We start from the raw sequence: 19605 nt of genomic DNA, 5'->3' as shown, positions 1-19605 counted from the left end.
CATAAGCTGGAACAATTTGATTCATACTGGGAAAAATGTTTTAACTACATAATGCCTCATAGGCCTGATTTTATTCTCACAAATCAATGAATATGTTGTAAAGAAAAAAGATCACTCCCTACTTATACATGGTTTTTTTCCTTTTGCTTGTTTTTTATTTTCCACTCTTTCCTATAAGTGTATACCTCAGATAAATACTATGTGGAGATTTGTGATATATATATCATATATATATATATATATATATATATATATATATATATATATATATATGATATATATGTACAATGTCTGAACTACATCTTATGGAAATGGTTGTTTGATGATGAACTTCCAATAAAAAAATTACAAAAAAGGGCAGATGAACTTAGGCATGGATCAACACCTGGATTTATGATATTGTAGCCATTAGTGAGACTTGGCTGCAGGAAGAGCAGAACTAGCAGCTCAATTTTCCGGAGCTCCAATCTTTTAGATGCAACAGAGCAGGAGGATATTAAAGGAGGAGAGATGGCATAACTATTCTGGGAAAATGTCACTGCAGTGCTCCATCAGAACAGACTGGAGAACTTGTCTAGTGAGGCATTATGGGTGAAATTGACGAATAAGGAAGGTATGATCATGTTAATGGGGCTATATTACAGGCCACCCAACAGTCCAAGGGATTTAGAGAAAGAAATTTATAGAGAGATCACAGACTGTTGTATATTAAGGTTGTTATAGTAGGTGATTTTAACCTTCCACGTATTGACAGGGACAGAGTTTGTCAAATGTGTTCAGGAAAGTTTTCATCAGTACAAAGAAGTCCAAATGAGAAAGTGTGTGATACTTGATCTGCTATTATGGAATGAGACAGGGAATGTGATAGAAGTTTGTGTAGGGGAACACTTTGCATCTTGTAATCACAATACCGTTAGTTTCAAAGTAAATATGGAAAAAAGATAGGTCTAGTCCGCTTGTTGAGATTCTAAATTGGAGAAAGCCCAATTTTGATGGTATCAGAAAGGATCTGACAAATGTAGATTGGGGTAGGTTGTTTTCTGGCAAAGGTGTACTTAGTAAGTGGGAAGCCTTCAAAAATGAAATGTTGAGAGTAGAAAGCATATATGTGACTATCAGAATAAAAGGTAAACAGAACAGGTACTGGGAACCTTGGTTTTCAAGAGAGACTGAGGGCCTGGTTAATAAAAATACAGAGGTGCACAACAGGTATAGGCAGTTAGGAACACTTAAGAAAGAAATCAGAAGACTAAAAGAAGACATGAGGTTGCCTTAACAGACAAGATGAAGGAGAATCCTAAGGGATTCTACAGATATGTTAAGAGCAGTAGGATTACAAGGGACAAAGTTGGTCCTCTGGAATATCAGAATGGTAATTCAAGCGCGGAGCCAAATGAGATCTAAAATGCATTCTTTGCACCTGTATTTACTCAGGAGATGTACACAGAGTCTATAGAAGTAAGGCAAAATGCCATCAACTTCATGGACTCTAAACAGATTAGAGGTAGCGGTGTTTGCTGTCTAGAAGCAAATTCAGCTGGTATAGAGTACCCCTGTGGCCATCTCCCTCAACAACAGGTATACCACTTTGGATACTGTTCGGTGGGGGGGGGGGGGGGAATGACCTAGCAGAGGAAAGTAGGAAAGTCACAGTGGTCAGGTCTCTGGCACTATGTCTGGCTCTGTGACTCAGAAGGGAAGGGGGGAAGAAGAAGTGAGCTGTGCTGATAGAGGATTCATTAGTTAGGAGAATAAGATTCCCGGTTGGTATGTTGCCTCCCAGATATCTCTGATCAAGTCCTCATATTGCAGGTGTAGTGGACAGCATGGAAGAGTGTCATGTTTTGCAGCAGAATCTGGACCTGCTGTAAAAATGGGATGAAAAATGGAAGATGCAGACAAGTACAAGGTGTTCCACTTTGGTAGGACTATCCAGAGTAGGTCTTATACCGTGATAGTCAGGCACGGAGGAGTGCGGTGGAAGGAAAGGATCTGGGAATACAAGAGCGTAATTCATTGAAAGTAGCGTCACAGGTTAATAGGGTTGTAAAGAAAGCTTTTGGCACATTGGTCTTCCTAAATCTGTGTACTGTATTAAGTACAGGAGTTGTGGTGTAACATTGACATTGTATTAAACGTTGGTGAGGTCTAATTTGGAGATTTGTGTGCAGTATTGGTCACCTACCTACAGAAAAAATGTAAAAAGATAGAAAGAGTGCAGATAAAAATTACAAAGATGTTGCAGCAACTTGAGGACCTGAGTTATAAGGAAAGATCGAATAGGTTAGTACTTTCTTCCCTAGAATGTAGAAGATTGAGAGGAGATTTGATAGAGGTATTCAAAAGTATGAGGAGTATAAATAGGGATAAATGCAAGCAGGGTTTTTTAAATTTAGGTGAGACTACAACTAGAAGTCAAGGGTTAAGGGTGAAAGGTGAAATGTTTAAGGGGAACACGATGGGTAGCTTCTTCACTCAAGAGTGTGGTGAGTGTGTGGAATGAGCAGCCATGGATGTAAAGTCAATTTCAATATCTAAGAAAAATTTGGAAAGGTACACAAATGAGGGGGTATGGAGGGCTGGGTGCAGGTTGATGGGATGAGACAGGATGGTACGTTGCCTCCTGGATGCCAAAGTCAAAAATGCCTTAAATTATCTGCAGAATGTTCTCAAGGGGGAGGGTGAGCAGCCAGAGGTTGTGCTGCATGATGGCACTATTGACATAGGTAGAAATGGGGAAGAGGTTCTGCACAGTAGGGAAGTGTCTGAAAAGCAGTACCTCAAAGGTAATAAACTCTGGATTACTTCTCGGGTTATGTGCCAGTTAGGGCATGAATAGAAATTTAGAGCAGATAAATAAATTGTAAGGAACTGGTGAAGGGGGCAGGACCAGGTTCATGGATCTTTGGAACATCTTCTGGGGCAGGGGTGATTCTGACTGGGAGGTTCACCAATGCTACTTAAGAGGATTTAACCAGTTGAGCAGGGGGATGAGACCAGAGCATCAGGCCAGAGAGTAGAGGGATTGAGAGGAAGATAGATGTCATCAACATAAGGGGATGGACAGATTGAACTGTGTGCATCTTAATATTAGCAGTACTAAGATACACACACTTCAATCCATACGGAAAGGGTAATGAATTCTGAACATGGATCAGTACATGGAACAATGAAATTGTGGCCATAACAAAAGTCTTGATTAAGGGCAGGATAGGATACTAAATATTCAAGGGTTTTGATGTTTTAGAAAAGATACAGAACAAGATAAAAGGTGGAAGGAGGAAAGTTGCACAATTATTCAGGGACAATATCACAGCTGCACACAGTAGAGTCATACTGGAGGGCTCACCCACTTAGAGTATGGACATGAGTAAAATTCAAAAATAAGACCGGTGCAATCACACTCATGGGACTGTACTTCAGACCATACCTCTTTCCCCAAAATAGCAACTAAGACATTCAGGATAGATACATAGGCAGATTAGAGAAAGATACAAAAACAAGAAGGATCTTTCAAGAATCTCCAGCTTCTAAATGGTTCCAGAATACTGGAAAATTGCAAATGTCACTCCACTCTTCAAGAAGGGAGAGAAGCAGAAGAAAGGAAACTATAAGTCTGACCTCAGTGGTTGAAAAGATGTTGGAGTTGATTATTATGGATGTTTGTGGATTGTTATGGAGTTGATTGTTTTGGGGTACTTGTAGGCACATGATATAATAGGCTGTAGTCAGCATGGTTTCCTCAAGGGAAAATCTTGCCTGACAAATCTGTTGAAATTATTTGAAGAGATAACAAGCAGCATAGACAAAGGAGAATCGGTTGATGTTGTGTACTTCGATTTTCAGAAGGCCTTTGTCAAGGTGCCACACGAGTCTGCGTAACAAGCTACAAGCCCACGGTACTACAGGAAAGATTCTGGCATGGATAAAGCAGTGAGTGATTGACAGGAAGCAAAGAGTGGGAATAAAGGGAGCCTTTTCTGATTGGCTGCTGGTGACTAACAGGGGCCTGTGTTGGGACCGATTCTTTTTACATTATACACCAATGATTTGGATGATGGAATTGATGGCTTTGTTGCAAAGTTTGCAGATGATACGGAGATAGGTGTAAGTGCAGGTATTTTTGAGGAAGTAGAGAGGCTACAGAAGGAGCCTCAGGTTGAGTCTTAAATTTCAGGTTGAGTCTGAGAAAGGCAAATGCAATGTTAGCATTAATTTCAAAAGCACTAGAATATAGAAGCAAGGATGTAAAGTTGAGACTTCATAACCCACTAGTGAGGCCTCACTTGGAGCATTGTGAGCAATTTTGGGCACCTTATCTTAGAAAAATGTGCTGAAACTGGAGAGGGTTCAAAGGAAGTTCATGAAAATGATTCCTTGTTTGAACGACTTGTCATATGAATAGCGTTTGATGGCTCTGGGCCTGTATTCACAGGAATTCAGAAGAATGAGGGGTGACTTCATTGAAATCTATCAAATGGTGAAAAGCCTTGATATCAAGTGGATCCGGAGAGGATGTTTTCTATGGTGGGAGAGTCCATGACCAGAGGACACAGTCTCAGAATACAGGATCATCCTTTTAAAACGGAGATGAGTTTGAACTTCTTTAGTCAGATTGGTTGTTACAACCTCGGCTCTCAGGAAGTAACACAAAGGAGTCAGGCCACAAAAGGAATTACAACAAAAGTTATTTTGTTAAAGGTAAATTAAGGTTAAGGTAAAGGGATAAAGGGTGTTGTGAGTTGTGGTAGTGCTGGCAGCAGAAAAGATGAGAGAGAGCATGAGAGTGGCCTTGTTTTCAAGCAGTCCCCAGTAGGTGCCAACAATGCAAGGACAACTGCAGATGTCGCAAGGAACTGCAACACTGGTTAAAGAGGAAACACAGGCCAAGAAATGTTCAGGACTAACAGTGGTGAATCTATGAAATTCGTTACCACAGGCAGCTGTGGAGGCCAAGGAAAGCGGCCAGATAGTGAGTGGGCCAGTGAAGGAGTGGAGATTTGAGGCTTTGACTCGAGAGATTCAGGCAGTTTTGGCAGTTGGACTGTGCAATCAAGTCAATCAAGATTTGAATAGCTCAGCAGAAAGCAGCTGATTAGGCAATCGAGGTCAGGTGACCAAACAGTTTGAAAAGCTCAAACAAATAAGTAGAGGGTTACCTTAAGCGGAGCGGCCAGTGAGTGGGTCAGTGAAGGAGTGGAGTTTCAAAAGTTGAGGCAAGTATGCAGCTGAGATTGGCCCTGTGGTTTGTTCATCCTGCAGCATGTGGGAAATCAGGGATACTTCCAGTGTCCCTGATGACTATGTGTACAGGAAGTGTTTCCAACTGCAGCTTCTTGCAGACCGCATTGAGCGTCTGGAGCTGCGATTGGATTCATACTGGAGCATCTGCGATGCTGAGAAAGTCGTGAATAGCGCGTTCAGTGAGTTGGCCACACCGCAGGTAAAGGGTACACAGGCAGAAAGGGAAGGGGTGGCCACCAGACAGCGTAGCAGTAGGCAGGTAGTGCAGGAGTCCCCTGAGGTCATCTCCCTCCTAAACAGATATACTGTTTTGGATACTGGTCTCATCAGGGGAAGGCAGCAGCAGCCAAGTTCATTGCACCATGGGTGGCTCTGTGGCACAGGAGGGAAGGAAAAGGAGTGGGAGAGCTATAGTGATAGGGGATTCGATTGTAAGGGGAATAGATAGGCGTTTCTGCGGCCGCAAACGTGACTCCAGGAAGGTATGTTGCCTCCCTGGTGCAAGGGTCAAGGATGTCTCTGAGCAGCTGCAGGACATTCTGGAATGGGAGGGTGAACAGCCAGTGGTCGTGGTACACATAGGTACCAACGATATAGGTAAAAAATGGGATGAGGTCCTACAAGGTGAATTTAGGGAGTTAGGAGATAAACTAAAAAGTAGGACCACAAAGGTAATAATCTCTGGATTACTACCAGTGTCATGTGCTAGTCAGAGTAGAAATAGGAGGATATTTCAGATGAATACGTGGCTTGAAAAATGGTGCAAGGGCGAGGGATTCAAATTTCTGGGGCATTGGAACCAGTTCTGCCATTTACCAGTAAGCCTCACATTGATGGTTGGGAAGTCACTGGACAGGATTCTTAGGGATAGGATTTATTTGCAATTGGACAACAACTGCTTTCATAGGGATAGTCAGCATAGCTTTGTGCAGAGCAAGTTATGACTTACTAACTTCACTGAGTTTTTTTCAAGGAGATAACGAAGGTGATTGATGAAGGTACAGCTGTGGATGTTGTCTACATGGATTTTAGTAAGGCATTTGACAAGACCCATCCAGAAAAGTGAAATGATGAATATGCATGGGATGCATGGAGAACTGGACATTTGGATTTGGAATTGGCTTATCCATAGAAGACAGGGGGACAGATAGAAGTCAATGAGACTTATTCCAGATGGAGGTCAGTGGCTAGTAGAGTTCCACAATGATCTGTACTGTGACCTCTGCATGAAAACATTGATGGGTAGATTAGTAAGTTTGCAGACAATAGAAAGATTGGTGGTGTTCTGGATCCTGTAGAAGACTGGCAAAGGATACAGTAGTATATAGATCATTTGCAAATATGCATGCAGAAATGGCAGATGGAATTTTACCCAGTGAAATTTGAAGAGTTGCACTTTGGGAGATCAAATGTACAGAGACAGTACATTGTTAAGGGCAAGACCCTTAAAAGGTTGATGATCAAGTTCATAGCTTCTGTGCCTACACATGTTGCTAAGGTGGTAAAGAAAGCATATAGCATTAGTTGAAGAACTGAATTCAAGAGTGCAGAATTTACTGTAAGGTGCAGCATAATAAAACTCCTGTTAGAATACATCTGAAATATTGCATTCAGTTCTATTTACCCTATTATAGGAATGTTGGTGAGGTTTTGAAGATGGTTCAGAAGTGGTTTACCAGGATGCTGCCTGAATTAGAGGGCATGTGCTATGAGGAGAGGTATGACAAACTTAAATTGTTTTCTTGAGAGTGGCGGAGGCTGAGGAGAGATCTGATAGAGGTTTATAAAATTATGGGAGGGGCATAGTAGACAGCCAGTTACTTTTCCCAGGATTGGAATGTCTGATACAAGAGTGCATGTACTTATGGTAAGAGGGGGTATGTCCAAAGGAGATGTATGTGGCATTTCTTTTAAACACAGCAGGTGTTATGTTTTGTAATTCCAAAGCATAAAAACTAATTGAAAGCAAAAACACAGTGCTGGGAATTTGGGCTGACATGGTGGCATGATGACATATGCCATTCATGTACTTTTTACATATAACCTATAATGAATTATGTAAACGGTTAAGAATGCTTAATAAAACAATATTTTGAAATATTACTGAAATATTCATTGCAGAAGAGTGAGTGACTCGAATGTGGTGGAGGCAAATAAGGTAAAGGCGTTCAAGGGGCTCTTACGTGTGCACATGAATATGCAGGAAATGTAACGATATAGACATTATGTAGGCAGATGGGATTTATTTATTTGGGTACTGTATTACTAATTTATTTAGCTCGGCACAACATTGAGTGTTAAAGAACCTGTTCCTCTGCTGTACTGTTCTTTGTCCTGTGGTTAACCAAGAGTGAGTACTTCCCAGTGTCAGCACGGGCTGGTTATGTAGCAGAAGGAGGACGTTCGGTTCCTCGGGTCTATACTGACCTGTGGAGAGACAGAGCAGGTAGAAGGGTCCACGGGCCGCTAAGCGTAGCACGGCTGGCGCGAAAAACATGCACTCGTCGTCAGGGTGAGCGATGACCAGCAAAGTCGCCGTCCCCCGCCTCTGGGCCGTCTGATCCTCAGCCCCAGTGGCAGCAGGTTCTGGATCGACGAATTGTTTGCGATAAATGTGTCGGATCCATAAACAAAGCAAAGACAACGCGAAAAGGAAGTACAGTTCCACCATATTTACAGCAACCGGTCCGCCCGCCCGACATTCCGGCTCGCTCCACGGACCGGCACGACAGTTCCGCCAACCTCAGGTGACAGCTGAAACCAGAAAGGGGAGGGGATGAAGTGAAGAGCTGGGAAGTGAATTGATGAAAGAGACAAAAGCCCATGGAAGAAAGAAAAGAGGGGAGAAGCACCAGAGGGAAGCTCTGGGCGGGCAAGGAAATAAGGTGAGAGACGGAAAAGTGGTGGGAATTGGCTGAAGGGGAGTGGGGGGGCATTACCGGGAATACGTACACAACGCCCCCCCACTTGTGGGGAGAGGGGAGGGGAGAGGGGAGGGGGGAGAGGGGAGGGGAGAGGGGAGGGGGGAGGGGGGAGGGGAGAGGGGGGAGGGGGGAGGGGGGAGGGGAGAGGGGGAGGGGGGAGGGGAGAGGGGGAGGGGGGAGGGGGGAGGGGAGGGGGGAGGGGGGAGGGGGGAGGGGAGGGGAGAGGGGGGAGGGGGGAGGGGAGAGGGGGGAGGGGGGAGGGGAGAGGGGGAGGGGGGAGGGGAGGGGGGAGGGGGGAGGGGGGAGGGGGGAGGGGAGGGGGAGGGGGGAGGGGGGAGGGGAGGGGAGGGGAGAGGGGGGAGGGGAGGGGAGAGGGGGGAGGGGGGAGGGGGGAGGGGAGGGGAGAGGGGGGAGGGGGGAGGGGGGAGGGAAGAGGGGGGAGGGGGGAGGGGGGAGGGGAGAGGGGGGAGGGGGAGGGGGGAGGGGAGGGGGGAGGGGGGAGGGGAGGGGAGAGAGGGGAGGGGAGAGGGGAGGGGAGAGGGGGGAGGGGGGAGGGGAGAGGGGGGAGGGGAGGGGAGAGGGGGGAGGGGAGGGGAGGGGAGAGGGGGGAGGGGAGGGGAGAGGGGGGAGAGGGGGGAGGGGAGGGGAGGGGAGAGGGGGGAGGGGAGGGGAGGGGAGGGGAGAGGGGAGAGGGGGAGGAGAGGGGAGAGGGGGAGGGGAGGGGAGAGGGGGAGGGGAGGGGAGAGGGGGGAGGGGAGGGGAGAGGGGGGAGGGGAGAGGGGGGAGGGTAGGGGGGAGAGGGGAGAGGGGAGAGGGGAGGGGAAAGGGGAGAGGGGAGGGGAAAGGGGAGAGGGGAGAGGGGAGGGAGGGGAGGGGAGAGGGGAGAGGGGAGGGAGGGGAGGGGAGAGAGGAGAGGAGAGGGGAGGGGAGAGAGGGGAAGGGGAGGGGAGAGAGGGGAGGGGAGGGGAGAGGGGGGGAGGTGAGAGGGGAGGGGAGGGGGAGGGGAGAGGGGAGGGGAGGGGGAGGGGAGAGGGGAGGGGAGAGGGGAGAGGGGGGAGGGGAGAGGGGAGAGGGGAGAGGGGAGAGGGGAGGGGAGAGGGGGGAGGGGAGAGGGGAGGGGAGAGGGGAGAGGGGAGGGAGGAGAGGGGAGGGGAGGGAGGAGAGGGGAGGGGAGAGAGGGGAGGGGGAGGGGAGAGAGGGGAGGGGAGAGAGGGGAGGGGAGAGAGGGGAGGGGAGAGAGGGGAGGGGAGAGAGGGGAGGGGGGAGGGGAGGGGGGAGGGGAGGGGGGAGGGGAGGGGAGAGGGGGGAGGAGAGGGGAGGGGAAGGAGAGGGGAGAGGGGAGGGAGGAGAGGGGAGGGGAGAGAGGGGAGGGGAGAGAGGGGAGGGGGAGAGGGGAGGGGAAGGAGAGGGGAGAGGGGAGGGAGGAGAGGGGAGGGGAGAGAGGGGAGGGGAGGGGGAGAGGGGAGGGGGAGAGGGGAGGGGGAGAGGGGAGGGGAGGGGGGAGAGGGGAGAGAGGGGAGGGGAGGGGGAGAGGGGAGGGGAGGGGAGGGGGAGAGGGGAGGGGAGAGGAGAGAGGGGAGGGGGGAGGGGAGAGGGGAGGGGGGAGGAGAGAGGAGAGGAGAGGGGGGAGGAGAGGGAGGAGGGGGCTATGGATAGTCATATTAGAATGGGAAGTTGAATTAAAATGGATGGCTACTGGGACATCCCGCTTTTTTCTGGCAACCAGAGCATAGGTGCTTGGTGAAGCGTCTCCTAATCTACGTTGGGTCTCATCGATATACAGGAGACCACACCAGGAATACCAAACACGGTATACGACTCCAACAGACTCACGGGTGAAGTGTTGCCTCACCTGGAAGGACTGCTAAGGGCCCTGAATGGTATTGAGAAGGAAGTGAGGGGCAGGTGTAGCACTTGTTCTGCCTGCAAGGATAAGTGCCAGGAGGAAGATCAGTGGGGATGAATGAATGGACAAGGGAGTCACGTATGGAACGATCCTTACAGAAAGCAGAAAATTGGTGGGGGGTGAAGATGTGCTTGGTGGTGGGATCCCATTTAGATGGTGGAAATTGCGGAGAATTATAGCAGATGTGTATGAAATGGAAGAGATGTGGTTGAGGGCAGCGTTGATGTTGGGGGAAAGGAAGGCATCTTCGTTCTAAAATGAAAAGCCTGATCCTGGGAACAGATGCAGCAGAAGTGGAAGAATTAAGAGAAGGGGGTGACGTTTTTACAAGTAACAGGGTGGAAAGAGGTATAGTCCAGGTAGCTGTAAGAGTCCGTTGGTTTATAATAGACATCAGTAGATAAGTTGCCTCCAGAGATAGAGATAGTAAGATTGAGAAAGGGGAGGGAGGTAAATTTGAGGTCAGGGTGGAAGTTGGAGGCAAAGTGGATGAAGTCAACCAGTTCGGCACAGGTGCAGGAAGAAGCACCAATGCAGTTGTCAATGTAGCTTAGGAAAAGTGAAACGGTCACTAGTGTAGGCTTGGAACATAGACTGAACCATGTAGCCAACAAACAAACAGGCAGGCATAGCTGGGACCCATGCAAGTGCCCATTGCTAAACCTTTAGTTTGAAGGAAGTGGGAGAAGCCAAAGGAGAAATTATTTAGAGTGAGGACAAGTTCTGCTGAGCAGAGAAGAGTGGTGGTGGAAGGAAACTGGTTAGGTCTGGTGTCCAGCAAAAAAAACGAAGAGCTTTGAGGCCTTTTTGGTGGGGTATGGAGATGTAGAGGGACTGGACATCCATAGTAAAAATAAGATGATGGGCACCAGAGAACCTGAAATCATTGAAAAGCTGTACATAGAGTTTTAACCCCCTCTCCCAGCACCCTTCCTCCTTATTGCTCTCTCTTCTTTATATTTGCTCAGGTAAAACAATAGAGCTCCCAGGCAGGATAGTAGAATGTTCCTCTTGTGGGATGTGGGAAGGCAAGGAGACCTCTAGTGTCCCTGACAACTGCAAATGCAAGAAGTACATCCAGAATTGGAACCTGAATCAGAATCAAGTTTATCATCAACGGCATATGCCATGAAATTTGTTAACTTGGCAGCAGCAGTGCAATGCAATACATGATATAGAAGAAAGAAAAAAAATAATAGTAAATAAGTAAATCAATTACAGTGATTCAGGAACAGCTTCTTCCCCTCTGCCATCTGATTCCTAAATGGACATTGAACCCTTGGACATTACCTCACTTTTTTAAATATATAATATTTCTATTTTTTGCATGAATTTTAATCTATTCAATATACATATACTGTATAAAGTATACTGAATAAGATTTACTTATCTATTACATTTTTCTTCTATATTATGTATTGCATTGAACTGCTGCTATGAAATTAACAAATTTCAGGTCACATGCTAGTGATAATAAATCTGATTCTGATTCTGAAGATGGAGCTGACTAAACATACAACCCTCTGCAGCTTCTTTCGGTCCTGTACATCAATGTTGCCTCCAACCTTGTTCACTCTTGAAATAGCCCTCTGCAAATCATACCTAGTTTTCTGGTACAGGCCTGGGTTGCCAGACTTGAATGCCACAGATCTAGCCTTCAGCAGACAACGCATCTCCTGGTTCGGGAATGTACAGCAAGACTTTGTAAGCACAAACTCATCCACACAGGTTTTAATGAAGTCACTAACAACTGCAGCATACTCATCCAGATTCAAAGATGAATCCCTGAATACAGTCCAGTCCACTGATTCAAAGCAGTCCTGTAGGCGCTCCTGTGCTTCCCTTGTCTATATCTTCTTGGTCCTCACTACTAGTGCTGCAGTCAGGGAGTAGAAGTACAGCCAGGTGATCAGACTTCCAGAAGTGAGGGTGTGGAATGGCATGGTAGGCATTCTTGATGGTGTTGTAACAGTGGCCCAGTGTGTTGTTTCCTCTGGTATTGCAAGTGATCTGTTGATGGCAATTGCTCAGTGATTTTTCAGACTGGCCTAGTTAAAATTCCCCAAAACGATGGTGAAGGCATTAGGGTCCAGCTGTAGCTTCTAACACTCTGTGTTAAGGAGTTGGAGCTGGAACTGGATGAACTCTGGATCAATTGGGAGGTTAAGGGGCTGATAGAAACATAGAAAATAGGTGCAGGGGTAGGCCATTCAGTCCCTTGAGCCGGCACCACCATTCAGTATGATCATGGCTGATCATTCAACTCGGAACCCTGTACCTGCTTTCTCTCCATACCCCCTGATCCCTTTAGCCACAAGGGCCATATCTAACTTCCTCTTAAATATAGCCAATGAACCGGCCTCAACTGTTGCCTGTGGCAGAGAATTCCACAGATTCACCACTCTGTGTGAATAAGTTTTTCCTCATCTGGGTCCTAAAAGGCTTCCCCTTTATCCTTAAACTGTGACCCCTTGTTCTGGACTTCCCCAACATTGGAAACAATCTTCCTGCATCTAGCCTGTCCAATCCCTTTAGAATTTTATACGTTTCAATAAGATCCCCCCTCAATCTTCTAAATTCTGGTGAGTATAAGCCTAGTTGATCCAGTCTTTCTTCATATGAAAGTCCTGCCGTCCCAGGAATCAATCTGGTGAACCTTCTCTGTACTCCCTCTATGGCAAGAATGTCTTTCCTCAGATTAGGGGACCAAAACTGCACACAATATTCTAGGTGCGGTCCCACCAAGGCCTTGTACAACTGCAGTAGAACCTCCCTGCTCCTGTACTCAAATCCTTTTGCTATGAATGCCAACATACCATTTGCCTTTTCCACCGCCTGCTGTACCTGCATGCCCACCTTCAATGACTGGTGTACAATGACACCCAGGTCTCGTTGCAGCTCCCCTTTTCCTAATCAGCCACCGTTGAGATAATAATCAGTTTTCCTGTTCTTGCAACCAAAGTGGATAACCTCACATTTATCCACATTAAATTGCATCTACCATGAATTTGCCCACTCACCTAACCTATCCAAGTCACCCTGCATCCTCTTAGCATCCTCATCACAGCTAACATCGCCGCCCAGCTTCGTGTCATCCGCAAACTTGGAGATGCTGCATTTAATTCCCTTGTCTAAATCATTAATATATATTGTAATATTATATAATATATATTGTAATCACTGAGCCTTGCGGTACCCCACTATTCACTACCTGCCATTCTGAAAAGGTCCCGTTTACTCCCACTCTTTGCTTCCTGTCTGCCAACCAATTCTGTATCCACATCAATACCATACCCCCAATACCATGTGCTTTAAGATAGGACATATTGAGAAGTTACACCAAGTTGCAGGATACAAGAAACTGGGTGACAGTCAGCAAGGGGAAAGGGGTTTAGGAGCTAGTACAGAGTACCTCTGTGGCCATCCCCATGAACAGGTATATCACTTTGGATACTGTTGGGGGGGATGACCTAACAAAGGAAAGTCACAGCGGTTAGGTCTCTGCCGCTAAGACTGGCTCAGTGATTCAGAAAGGCAGGAGCAAGAAGAGGCGAGCTGTGGTGATAGGAGATCTGTTATTTAGGGGAACAGAAAGGAGGTACTTTGACGAGTACAAGATTCATGGATGCTGTGTTGCCTCCCAGATGCCAGGGTTTGCGACATCTTATATAGAGTCCTCAGCATTCTTAAATGGGTAGGTGAACAGCCAGAAGTCCATTCAGGTACTAATGACACAGGAAGAAAGAGAGACAAGATTCTGCAAAGTGAGTTTAGGGAGGTAGGTGCTTAATTAAAAGGTGGGGCCTGTGGGTTTGTGATCTCAGGATTGCTACCCATGCCACATGCTAGTGAGGCCAGAAAAAGGAAGGCTAAGAAGTTTAAGTAGGAGGGAAGGTAAAAGATTTCTGGATCATTCAGCCCTCTCTCAGAGAAGGTGGGACCTATGCAGAAAAGACGGTTTGCACCTAAACTGGAAGGGGACTAATATCCTTGAGGAAATGTTTGCCAGTACTGCACTGCGGGGTTTAAATTAGAGTTGCAGGGGGATAGAAACCAGAGTGTCAGAACAGATAGCGGAGTGGTTGTGGAGACATGTTGGTAAGACTCAGACAAAGTCAGGAACCAAAAGGTTAAGCATGACGTGACTAGTGTCTTGAGCTGTGTGTATTTCAATGCAAGAAGTATTGTAGAAAAGGCAGATGAGCTCAGGCATGGATCAATACCTGGAATTATGACATTGTAGCCATTAATGAGACTTGCTTGCGGTAGGGGCAGGACTGGCAGCTCAATATTTTGGGGCTCTGTTGTTTTAGACATGACAGTGATTAATGGAGGAGGGGTGGCAGGGAAAATTTCACAGCAGTGCTTCATCATGACAGAATGGAGAACTTGTCTGAGGTATTATGGGTGGAACTGAGAAATAAGAAAGGTATGACAACGTTAGCAGTACTATATTATAGACCACTCAACAGTGAGTGATTTAGAGGAACAAATTTGCAGAGAGATTGCAGATTGTTGCAAGAAACATAAAGTCGTTACAGTAGATGATTTTAACTTTTCATGTATTGACCAGGATTTCTATGCAGTAAAAGGACTAGATGGGATAGAGTTTGTCAATTGTGTTCAGGAAAGTTTCCTTCATCATCATGCAGAAGTCCCAACTAAGGTTGGTCTTACACAGTGAACGGTAGGGCACTGAGGAGTCTGGTAGAACAAAGGGATCTGGGATTTCAAAGTTTAAGAGAAGTTTGGATAGGTACATGGATAGTAGGGGTATGGGGGGCTATGGTCCTAGTGCAGGTCAATGGGAGTAACATAGAAAACCTACAGCACAATACAGACCCTTTGGCCTACAAAGCTATGCCGAAAATGCCCTTGCCTTAGAACTACCTAGGCTTACCCATACCCTCTACTTTTCTATGTATCCATCCAGGAGTCTCTTAAAAGACCCTATCGTCTCCGCCTCTACCAGCAGCTCATTCCACTCACTCACCACTCTCTGCATAAAAAACTTCCCCCTGACATCTCCTCTGTACCTACTTCCAAGCACCTTAAAAATATGCCCTCTTATGCTAGCCATTTCAGTCCTGGGGAAAAGCCTCTGACTATCCACACAATCAATGCCTCTCATTATCTTTTACACATTTATCAGGTCACCTCTCATCCTCCGTCGCTCCAAGGAGAAAAGGCCAAGTTCACTCAACCTATTCTCATAAGGCATGCTCCCCAATCCAGGCAACATTCTTGTAAATCTCCTCTGCACCCTTTCAATAGTTTCCACGTCCTTCCTGCAGTGAGGCAACCAGAATTGAGCACAGTACTCCAAGTGGGGTCTGACCAGGGTCCTATATAGTTGCAATATTACCATGATTGATGAAGGCCAATGCACCATATGCCTTCTTAACCACAATGTTAACCTGCGAAGCAGCTTTGAGTGTCCTATGGACTCAGACCCCAAGATCACTCTGATCCTCCACAGTGCCAAGACTCTTGCCATTAATGCTATATTCTGCCATCATATTTAACCTTCCAAAATGAACTACCTCACACTTAACTGGGTTGAACCCCATTTGCCATCTGGAATAGGCAGTTTAATTGGTTCAGCACAGACTAGATAGGCTGATGGGCCTATTTCTGTGCTGTACTTTTCAATGATCATGACTCTAGTGCTGGCAATCTTCTCTGCACTCTTTCCAGTTTAACTACATCTTTCCTATAACAGAATGACCAGAACATAATGTAGTATTCCAAGTATGGATGGCACTAAAATTGGTGTTACAGTGGACAGTGATGAAACATATAAATTACAATAAGTCAGTGGACTGAAGAATGGCAGACCGAATTTGGTAAGACTTGCATAGTCAATGTTTGGGCTCTGAGGACTGTCCTAGAACAAAGAGACCAAGAAGTGCAGGAATATTGTTCTTTGAAAGTTGTGATAGAGGTAGATGGGATGGTGAAGCACTGGACACAATACATGACTGCTGCAGATTTTCAGGTGAAATGTTGCCTCACCTGCAAGGACTATTTGGGGCACTGCATGGAGGTGAGGGAGAAGGTGCATGGGCAGGCATAGCACTGAGGCTGGATTCAGGGAATGCCTGGAGGGAAGAATTGTCAAGGGAATAGTGGAATTCCACATATACCCACTATCCACTCCACATTACCCCTCCCTTTCCTCCATATTTCCCCTTCCCTCCCTCCACATTCCATTCCATATCTCCCCCTCCCTCCACAGTCAATCCCATCTCCCACTCCCTCCACACCGTTTCACATCTCCTCCTCCATTCCACATCTCCCCTCCCTCCACACTCCACTCCACAGTTCCTATCCCTCCACACTGCATTGCATACTGTATGTCCTTTCCTCATCCTACCGACCTCGCCACCGGGCTCCGCTTGCCGGGTTTTGGTTTTGTCCCGCGTTGTTGGCTGCGCTGCGGGCGGGGAGGTTGTGCCGCGCAGTCGCAGTTCGCGGATTGCTGGCGGTGTCGCGGGCGGGGAGCGGTCGGGGTCAGACTGTCGGAGTGGTACTAGCCCTGGGCCCTGGATTGCAGACGGTGCAAGGCGAGTGAGCATTGGAAGGGTAGACGGACTGATTGCCGGACTGACCGAGTTATCGGCGGGCACTGAAGGGGAAGCAGGGAGCGGTGGCCTGAAGCTGCGCTCTGCGCAAGATGGCGGCGCGGGGTTAGAGTCGGACTGGTGGCTAGAGCACGGCCGGTGAGTACTGGTGCCGAGGGCCACGGGCATCGTGGGATATCGGGACTAAATCGTGACAGACAGGCTGGAGGACTAGGCCTAGGGCCAAGCTCGAACCCCAGTTAATGGGTAGGCCGTATGGTCTGAGAGAGTGGGCACAGCCGATGCGAGGACGTCTGGGCGTCTCTGGCAGGAGAGTCGCTGTAAAAAATATGTTGGAAATACTTATTTCACACGGCAACCTTTTGCCTTGTTTTCGCGAGTGCTGGGCTACAGATGTTTTCAGAACCTGGTATTCATGTTCTCTCACTCTCGCCGCCACCTATTTTTTTTTGTCAGGAAGTCTGTATTGTGTGGAGAAAACATTTCTGATATAAGTATGAATGTTTAAATAACATAGAAATATTATAACGAATAATAGTGGGTTATGTTGCTCCTCGTGCCTGCTCTGTACTTTGTTATCATTATTTCTCTATGTCCTAAATTTAGCTCTTAGAGGTTGAATGTTATAAAAGCACCCAGGAAGATGGTTTTTCATGGACCTTGTAAGAAATTCCTCTGTCCCATTGCGATTTCCTCACAGATTAGAGTTTGGAGTGTGAGGGAACAATATCCTTGTATACTTTTCAAATAACTTGTGTTTTTTTTTGTTACAACTCTTTCATCTCCCATACTTCATGTTCTGACTTTTTATTTTCGTAAATGATGCGATTAAGTTATGGAAGATGTCGAAAGTAGATTTGTGAATTGTATTTAATTTTGGCTATCCTCTGGCCTGCAATATCAACCAGGATGAAATGTTTTTACCCAGCACAGAGTATAGAAAGTTGGAATTGTACCAGATTTTGAGGTTGTGTTTGGCATAATGTTGCTTCAGAAATGTTCAGTTTTGGTTTCATCAAGTTCAAAAGAATGCAGAGGAGATTTATGATGTTTCCGGGAGTTATGGAGGTTGGGATTTTTTTTCATTGGAGCATAGGAGAATGACAAGTGATATTATAGAAGTATATAAGAGGGGCATAGATGGGGTGAATGCACACATTTTCCTTGAATTTGGGATCAAGATCTTGAAGGCCTTGGTTTATGCCCTTAAGTTCTTGATATGTTAAGAGGGAAGAGATTTAATAGGTCCCTGAGGGGTAATTTTTTTTTGTTTCCCCCACACTGGTGAGTATATAGAATGAGTTGAAAGAGGAAGTGGTTGAGGCAGTTACATTAACAACATTTAATAAAACTTGGGTACCTGGATAGGAAATATTTAGAGCAGAGGTTCTTAACTTTTTCATGCCGTGGACCTCTACCAGTAGCAGAGGGATATGGTCCAGGCACATGCCGATGGGAATCTCAGTGGGCATGGAGCACTTGGGCTAAAGGGCCTGTTTCCATGCATTATGCCAAGAACTGAAGTCACATTCTATTCAATGTTGCTTCAAAAATGTCAGCTGACCTGTCCAGAAGTAGAGTACTGAACCTTCTGGGGCAGTTATAACCTCTTATAGAGAAAAAGGTAAAAGTTGTATGCGTTGGTCAAGTTTTGGACCCACCAAAACACTGCATAATTGCAGTAAAATTCTATTTTTTAAAAAAATTTCCATCCTTTTGTATTAAAAGCTGACTCAACATTTGGTTTTGTTTGTATGCTTATCTAAATATTATTTTTGTTGTGATGGGTAGAGAAACAATTACTGGAAATATTGATAAACTCTGGCACCATCTGTGGAGGGACAAACTGAGTTAATTTGGATTGTTGACCAAGTATCACAATTCTGGCATATATTTATAAGAGATTTCACACTTCCTGTGTTCTTTTTCTTTTAAAACATTTATTTCACAATTAAAGTAACAGGACTTGCGGGACTGATTTTTTTTAATATGTATTTGTCATGTAATTACATACAGCTATCTGCCAGTAAGTGGCAATCATGTATTTATTTAAACACCTCCTGTATCTCAAGGATCAAATAAAAATATCTCCAGACTTGCCATATTCTGCTGGGAATGGTGGTGGGCTTGCGAATAGCTAACTGGAAACAGATCACAGAACATCTACATCCTGAGGATTGGTAGGGTCTAGCATGAGAGAGAGAAAAGACAAGAATAAGGCATTTGAAATCACATTTAGCCAAATGCTAAGTTGATGATTCACCTGTGTTTCCTCCTAAGATCTTCAGCCAAAGTTAATCCACTGCATGTGATAGCAAGAAATCGCTTAGGGTACTTGGTGTAGTAAAAGCTAGGGGATTGGACAACGTTGCTTTATTTTTGTCACGTATATTAAGATAACAGTGAAAAACTTTTCATAAACATAAGGGAAGTCTGTAGATACTGGAAATCCAAAGCAACACACACAAAATGCTGGAGGAACAGGCATCTATGGAAATAAATAAATAATTGAGGTTTCGGGCTGAGACCCTTCTTCAGGACTGGAAAGGAAGGGGAAAGATGCCAGAATAAAAAGGTGGGGGGGAGGGGAACGAGGATAGCTAGAATGTGGTAGGTAAGGTCAGGTGAATAGGAAAGACTGGAGAGGAAGGAGTCTGATAGAAGAGGAGAGTAGACCATAGGAGAAAGGGAAGGAGGAGTGGACCCAGGGAGTCCTGAAGAATGGGTCTTGGCCCAAAATGTTGACTGTTTACTCTTTTCCATAGATGCTGTCTGGCCAGCTGAGTTCCTTCAGCATTTTGTGTGTGATGCCAGGGGAGGTGATAGGCAGGTGAGCAGAGGTAAGAAGCTAGTGTGGGGAATAGAAGAAGAGGGGAAAGGGAGGGAAGTTTTCTTTCTGGAAGGAGAAATCAATATTTATGGCAACAGGTTAGAGGCTACCCAGATG

The 19605-nt window shown here is 46.0% G+C and overlaps 2 protein-coding genes across 20 annotated transcripts in view; one reads left to right on the top strand and one right to left on the bottom strand.

Moving 5' to 3' along the window:
- pigl (phosphatidylinositol glycan anchor biosynthesis, class L) overlaps positions 1-8141 on the bottom strand; it is a 107265-nt gene extending 99124 nt beyond the window's left edge. The window contains exon 1 of one of the 3 annotated variants that reach the window (XM_059973784.1): positions 7672-8141. In XM_059973784.1, coding sequence (XP_059829767.1) covers positions 7672-7915 — 244 coding nt within the window. In that variant the 5' untranslated portion in view covers positions 7916-8141. The remainder of the gene's footprint in view (positions 1-7671) is intronic. The other 2 variants (XM_059973783.1, XM_059973785.1) reach the window with 2 other exon arrangements.
- An 8385-nt stretch (positions 8142-16526) lies between these two features.
- ncor1 (nuclear receptor corepressor 1) overlaps positions 16527-19605 on the top strand; it is a 270800-nt gene continuing 267721 nt past the window's right edge. For 9 of the 17 annotated variants that reach the window (XM_059973770.1, XM_059973764.1, XM_059973763.1 and 6 more), the window contains exon 1: positions 16573-16796. The gene's annotated coding sequence lies outside the window, so the exon portion shown is untranslated. Of the gene's footprint in view, positions 16797-19605 lie in introns of all 17 variants that reach the window. The other 8 variants (XM_059973765.1, XM_059973762.1, XM_059973773.1 and 5 more) reach the window with 3 other exon arrangements.

This window comes from Hypanus sabinus, chromosome 6 (genome assembly GCF_030144855.1).
Source record: "Hypanus sabinus isolate sHypSab1 chromosome 6, sHypSab1.hap1, whole genome shotgun sequence".
In the NCBI taxonomy this organism is placed as follows: domain Eukaryota; kingdom Metazoa; phylum Chordata; class Chondrichthyes; order Myliobatiformes; family Dasyatidae; genus Hypanus; species Hypanus sabinus.
This window is presented reverse-complemented; position numbering and strand designations above follow the sequence as displayed.